Here is a 6,077-nt window from a genome sequence, read left to right on the forward strand (position 1 = left end):
GTATGTGTACTGTGTATATTATGTATATATAAATACACAAACATACATATTTAAAAAAATATATTTAAACGTGTATATATATATATTTATATTCATATATAATCTATATTATAAATATAGATTTTTTATATATATAAACAAAACCACATAGTGCTTAAAGTCATGCATCACTGCATCATGTAAATTTAGTTCAGTTATTATTCTGCATATATATGCTACAGTCAAACAAATTACCAGCATATATTTAAGAGCACAGAATCATGTGACAGAAGTGCTGTATTTACCTGAAGCTCGTCTGCACGAGTGCCGGAAAACACCGCGATTAAAAGCACAATTCCGAACTGTCGAACAAAATCCATCGAAACAATAAAGACAGCGACAACAGTGCAGATATGACTGCGATACGCAGATAAGAAGAATTTCTTGATTACGGTATATATTTCCTTTAATAAGAATCCTGAAGTATCTACATGGCAACAACAGCCGACTCACAGCTTTAACCAGAGTCATATGACCGCCGCGTGGCGTCAGAGTCACATGCCAGACCGGAAGTGGGAAATATGTGCAATAGATATTTTATTTTAAAACAATTATTTTTTTTTAAATGTGAGGGTATGATCTTTATAGACTCGATTAATTGTTATTTTTGGTTAAATTTTATGAACTATAAACTACAAATATTTTCATTTTTGTATGTTTATACACAATAGCCTATATGATGTTTATAATAGGCATACGTTATATATATATATATATACATATATATCTCTTTTACGTAACAATGTTTACATACATTTGATTTCTCCTCATAGAAAAGCCGTTAAAATGTGGGAAATAGTTTATAAGGCATTTGGGAGTCTAAACTAAGTCCAGTGCTATCAGACACACCTCAACCAAATCATTTCTACATCAACGTCGTTTCGTACCTGCAAGATGGATTCAGTTTGTTAATTGTATGCTATGGGCCAAGTGTTCTTGTGTAGGGTCACTTTTATTTCCCAGCAGGTGGAGTCAGTGAGTGAGAGGTCAGGTGCCTATAGTGCCAAGAGTTGTCTGTATCTGCATCCATGATCATATTTTACTTGATTAAAGTTGATCAGTCAGTGCTGTAGGCCTACATGTGTTTGGTTCATATGGAGCTGTAAACCTTTGATTTATATGTAGTATACTTTAAGTGTGCTAGATCATTGCTGCAGAGACCAATTCTGTTCACCATTAGATGAATCTTGAGGGAAGATGACTGTCCACATCACAAATGGTGCACTTGTTACACACAGAAATGTCTTTAATCATTTTAAACTGACCATCTTTAGCCTTCCGAAGGCTAAGATTTTAGTTACTGAATAAATGGTTTCAAGATGTTTGTTGAAAAGTACATCCTGACCTAACAAACAGCATGACAAAAACAGATGCTGTTTTACTAATAAATGTGTAAGATAGCCTATCAGAGGACCCTGAGACAGTCCTGTAGTCCTGAGTGCTGCACTATATGCAAGATATCTTACATTTTGATTGCTTACTTTCTATATTAATGCAGAAGATGACATGATATTGAACTGAAATGTGCTTTAGTTTAATTCAAATATATTTTTACAAATTTGTCTCCACTGTGCTGCATATTATCACTCTGCTACAAATCATTATATTAATCATCATCATCATAATAGAACAGTACATTACAAAAAACCCTTATGGAAACATTGTCATACAAGTCTATCAAATGTATATTTTTTGAAATAAATAAATACAGCAACAACAAATAGTTTATCTCCCTAAATGTTACCTCTGCATATTATTATATAACATTTTGATTTAACTACAAATGATTACTTATGCACCTGAGCTACTGTGCTAATTTAAATGCATTTTTTAATAAAGCCTGTTGATGGCATTAGTGTACTGGCAATTATATTTTGTGCTTTTTATTTTTATATAATTGTTTCCCCCTGGCCTTAAAGCCATAGCTAAAATAAATAAAATAAAATCCCAACAGACATTATAAAAACATGATGATATTGACATTGACATGACATTGGTTAGGAGGACAGAATTCACCAAAAAAATCCTAATTTAACACAATTACCAGGTGTATGAAACCAACATACTAAGCCACTGCTAGAGAACAGTGCAATTGGACTTTTGACTCAAAACCTGTTTAGTTTATTTTCTACAAACTCAATGACCAGCACCAGTTTTGGCAAATACACGTAGAAAAACCACAACACTATCATCTCCTGTCTCTTTCTCTTTCGGGCTCACACACATTCAAGCCCAGACCCACACTTTTCGCCATGGGTCTGTGAAATTGTGTGTACATTCCTGCAGTCATGTGTTCAGACTGAGCTGAGTCACAAGCATAGAGAGAAAAAGAAACGACACAAAATAAAGAGATAGACGAAGAGCACAAGGGGGAGGGTTTAAAATTAGTTTTGCATTCACGTAAAGGAGGAAGAAACACTCACAAAGAGTGAAAGAGAAAGAGAGATCTTACGAGACCACGAGAGGAGCCTGATGGGGAAAAAAATGAGAGAAAGACAAAACAAATATGAAGAGAGAAATAAATGAGAGTTAAAACTGGGAGGAGCCTAACAAGGAAAAAAGAGCGAAGGTTGTGGCAACAGCAGGCATGACTGAGAAGAAGCTGAGGCAGACACAATGAGAGAAAAGAAGAGATGGATTTGCTGTCACATTCACACTCTGTTCTTCAGCAGTTAAACATGTTTGCTGTATTCAAAAACTAGCAAAGGTGAGTAAGAATGAGATGGAGGGATCATTTTCATAGACACATGCTGTATAATATCTATGTGTCTATCATTTTCTTCAGCTTGCAGGCTGCAGTGGAGTCAGCTGTGAATGCTATCGTGTCTTACAGGTTTGTTGAAATTGCTGTAAAAGCATCATGATTTGAGTTCCCCGGGTTATATTATATATAAATTTATTACACGGCTCTGTGGAATACTTGATTTTGATGGGTCAATCGTGCCATCCAGCAGTACAACTGGCTGGATGTACATTATCCCTTACATATTTAATATATAAATGTAACATTTTTATTAAATATATACATGCATGTGTGTGTATTTATATATACATACATAATAAATATACACAGTACACACACCTATGTAAACAAAAACTTTTATTTTGAATGCGATTGTGATTAATTGTTTGACAGCACTTATATATATATATATATATATATAGTTGTACTCTGTGCCTTTAAGGCAAAGGAGTGTAAGTGTTATCTGAATATAAAAAGAAGAGATGGATTTGCTGTCACATTCACACTCTGTTCTTCAGCAGTTAAACATGTTTGCTGTATTCAAAAACTAGCAAAGGTGAGTAAGAATGAGATGGAGGGATCATTTTCATAGACACATGCTGTATAATATCTATGTGTCTATCATTTTCTTCAGCTTGCAGGCTGCAGTGGAGTCAGCTGTGAATGCTATCGTGTCTTACAGGTTTGTTGAAATTGCTGTAAAAGCATCATGATTTGAGTTCCCCGGGTCACAGCGGTAAAACATTAACAGCTCTCTGAAGCAGTTTCTCTATAATGATGCATATTATATAACAACACTTCTTGCAGCCACTTACAATAACTCAGAAGAACATACAGAATTTTGAAAAAAAAAAAAAAGGTTAAGGAATGCTGTCAAACCTAACATCTTCCTCACTTTCTTGTACACGAAACTCTAAAAAGAGAAGCTGACTGCAAGATTGGTGTTTCCTGTCCTTAAACAGGCAGTGCAACATGCCAAAAGCATCGACTGAGACAAACTGAGCCCTGACCAAAGGTTTGCCATCGTCATTTACATTTTTTTTGGCTATTTGAAGTTTGAACCCTCTTTTGAGTTTCCTTTCTGAGTGTGAGATCTCATTTGACTGCTATTTAGAATTATGGATTTATATTATGAATTGTGCTTTTCTTACATTATACATATTACACTATGTCTTGACCTTCCTAGACATCATTAGTTTGTTGTGCTTGTTGAGGCAATATATTGTGGCCGTAAATTAAAGTCGGCATGAAATGAAAATCTTTTTACTAAAATCCATGTTATAGATCTTATTGTGATTCATTACCTCATCATTTTTAATTAAAATGTCAAAACTGGATCTTCTAGTGAAATAACAGACGTATGCAGGATTTCCCTGGCTTGAGATTTATGTTCTTGAAAAGTATTCAAATGAGTGCTCTTTCAAATAGATATGGCCTCATTTGCATATTTAAACATAACATTTCCGGAACTTGAAATACAAAACAATTGTCTTAATCAATGCGTGAAGTATGGTGATATCTATTTGCTAAAATATTTACCCTAACACCTTTGGTGTTTTGCCTTGAGCACTCATTTTGAATAGTTTGATCATATTTTTCTTTTATAGGCAACTTAAATTGCAGTTGCAGTGACAGTGTTTGGTAATATTTCGGTGTGTGTGTTTTCCAGCAGGTTCTGACAGTGGCGGTCACCATGGAGGAGAGGGAGCGGCAGTCTAATGGAGAGGAAAGAGGTGATGTTGAATCCCCCACAGGACAGTCAGTCACGGATGCCAAAAGCATCGACTGAGACAAACTGAGCCCTGACCAAAGGTTTGCCATCGTCATTTACATTTTTTTGGCTATTTGAAGTTTGAACCCTTCTTTTGAGTTTCCTTTCTGAGTGTGAGATCTCATTTGACTGCTATTTAGAATTATGGATTTATATTATGAATTGTGCTTTTCTTACATTATACATATTACACTATGTCTTGACCTTCCTAGACATCATTAGTTTGTTGTGCTTGTTGAGGCAATATATTGTGGCCGTAAATTAAAGTCGGCATGAAATGAAAATCTTTTTACTAAAATCCATGTTATAGATCTTATTGTGATTCATTACCTCATCATTTTTAATTAAAATGTCAAAACTGGATCTTCTAGTGAAATAACAGACGTATGCAGGATTTCTCCAATTATTTAGTTCATTTAAACCCGCCTCACGTTCATCTGCCTACACTTTTGAGTGACACGCCAACATCTCAACATCCAATTTCCTGTCCTTAAACAGGCAGTGCAACGTGCCAAAAGCATCGACTGAGACAAACTGAGCCCTGACCAAAGGTTTGCCATCGTCATTTACATTTTTTTTGGCTATTTGAAGTTTGAACCCTCTTTTGAGTTTCCTTTCTGAGTGTGAGATCTCATTTGACTGCTATTTAGAATTATGGATTTATATTTGTACTGCCCCGTTCCTCTCTATGCCTGTCCTCTTTCAGTATTAATATCAAACCAGCTAACCAAAATCATCAAACACTGAGTGGGAATGTGACTGCAGTGTGATTTTTACCATCCTGAATGAAATGCTCTGATGAGTCTTTCATAAGATGTCAAACTGCAGATCTTCTTTAAGGCCACAGGAATGGAAAATATGTGACTCAGTTAATCCACTTTCCTTCTTTCAAATGCATTACTTTCATTTTTAATTCTTAATAGGCTTAATCTTGCTCAAATTCTCCTTGACAGCAAGAGACACCAGCTATTAAAGATGAGATTTCAGTTTTAAATTGTTTATTGACCACAGCTGGTGTCTTTCTGTCAGGTCAGTGTGTGGCGTCTGTGTCCACATCCACTTGGTTCACTCCCACCTTTGACTTCTCACACTGCAGGACTCTTCTGGAAACCAAAGGCTTCCAGGCTAGTACATTTCAGGCATCCGATCATTTCTATGCATTTCTAAATTATTCAACGTCTTACTTCCACGTTGTATTTTGATGTTAAATCTATTTCAGATTCCAGCAGAAGACTTTGAGAGTCCACTTCATTTAGCGCTGGACCACCCGTCCATCAGAAGATACCTGCTTTTCAACTCAAGCATTTTTAATGTCATCATGGCCCCAGTAAGAAACTCACTGTTAAACACAGCTGATCACACACATTCCAGCACTGAGCAAAGCCAATAGGACTCTGGGAAACTCATAGAACCTGTTATGTGTATGCCCAGGTCATATTTCAATCCAAAATCAAAAGAAAGACAAGTGTTAAGACAAGACTCTTAAAAAAAAAAATTACTTTTTTTTTTTTTTTTTTTAGAACC

General features: G+C 35.4%; 2 protein-coding genes across 3 annotated transcripts in view; one reads left to right on the forward strand and one right to left on the reverse strand.

Annotated features, from left to right (window-relative positions):
- The window catches only part of LOC107677466 (sialidase-1-like), a 3,605-nt gene extending 3,113 nt beyond the window's left edge, over positions 1-492 (reverse strand). Inside the window, exon 1 of the mRNA XM_016472377.1 lies at positions 285-492. Coding sequence (XP_016327863.1) covers positions 285-359 — 75 coding nt within the window. The 5' untranslated portion in view covers positions 360-492. The remainder of the gene's footprint in view (positions 1-284) is intronic.
- A 2,766-nt stretch (positions 493-3,258) lies between these two features.
- LOC107677473 (transmembrane protein C9orf91-like) overlaps positions 3,259-6,077 on the forward strand; it is a 9,968-nt gene continuing 7,149 nt past the window's right edge. The window contains exons 1-6 of one of the 2 annotated variants that reach the window (XM_016472392.1): positions 3,259-3,338; positions 3,417-3,464; positions 3,709-3,797; positions 4,452-4,560; positions 5,565-5,677; positions 5,773-5,880. In XM_016472392.1, the coding sequence (XP_016327878.1) occupies positions 4,476-4,560; positions 5,565-5,677; positions 5,773-5,880 (306 nt within the window). In that variant the 5' untranslated portion in view covers positions 3,259-3,338; positions 3,417-3,464; positions 3,709-3,797; positions 4,452-4,475. The other variant, XM_016472391.1, reaches the window with a different exon arrangement.

This window comes from Sinocyclocheilus anshuiensis, unplaced genomic scaffold, assembly GCF_001515605.1.
Source record: "Sinocyclocheilus anshuiensis isolate Anshui unplaced genomic scaffold, SAMN03320099.WGS_v1.1 scaffold804, whole genome shotgun sequence".
In the NCBI taxonomy this organism is placed as follows: Eukaryota; Metazoa; Chordata; class Actinopteri; order Cypriniformes; family Cyprinidae; genus Sinocyclocheilus; species Sinocyclocheilus anshuiensis.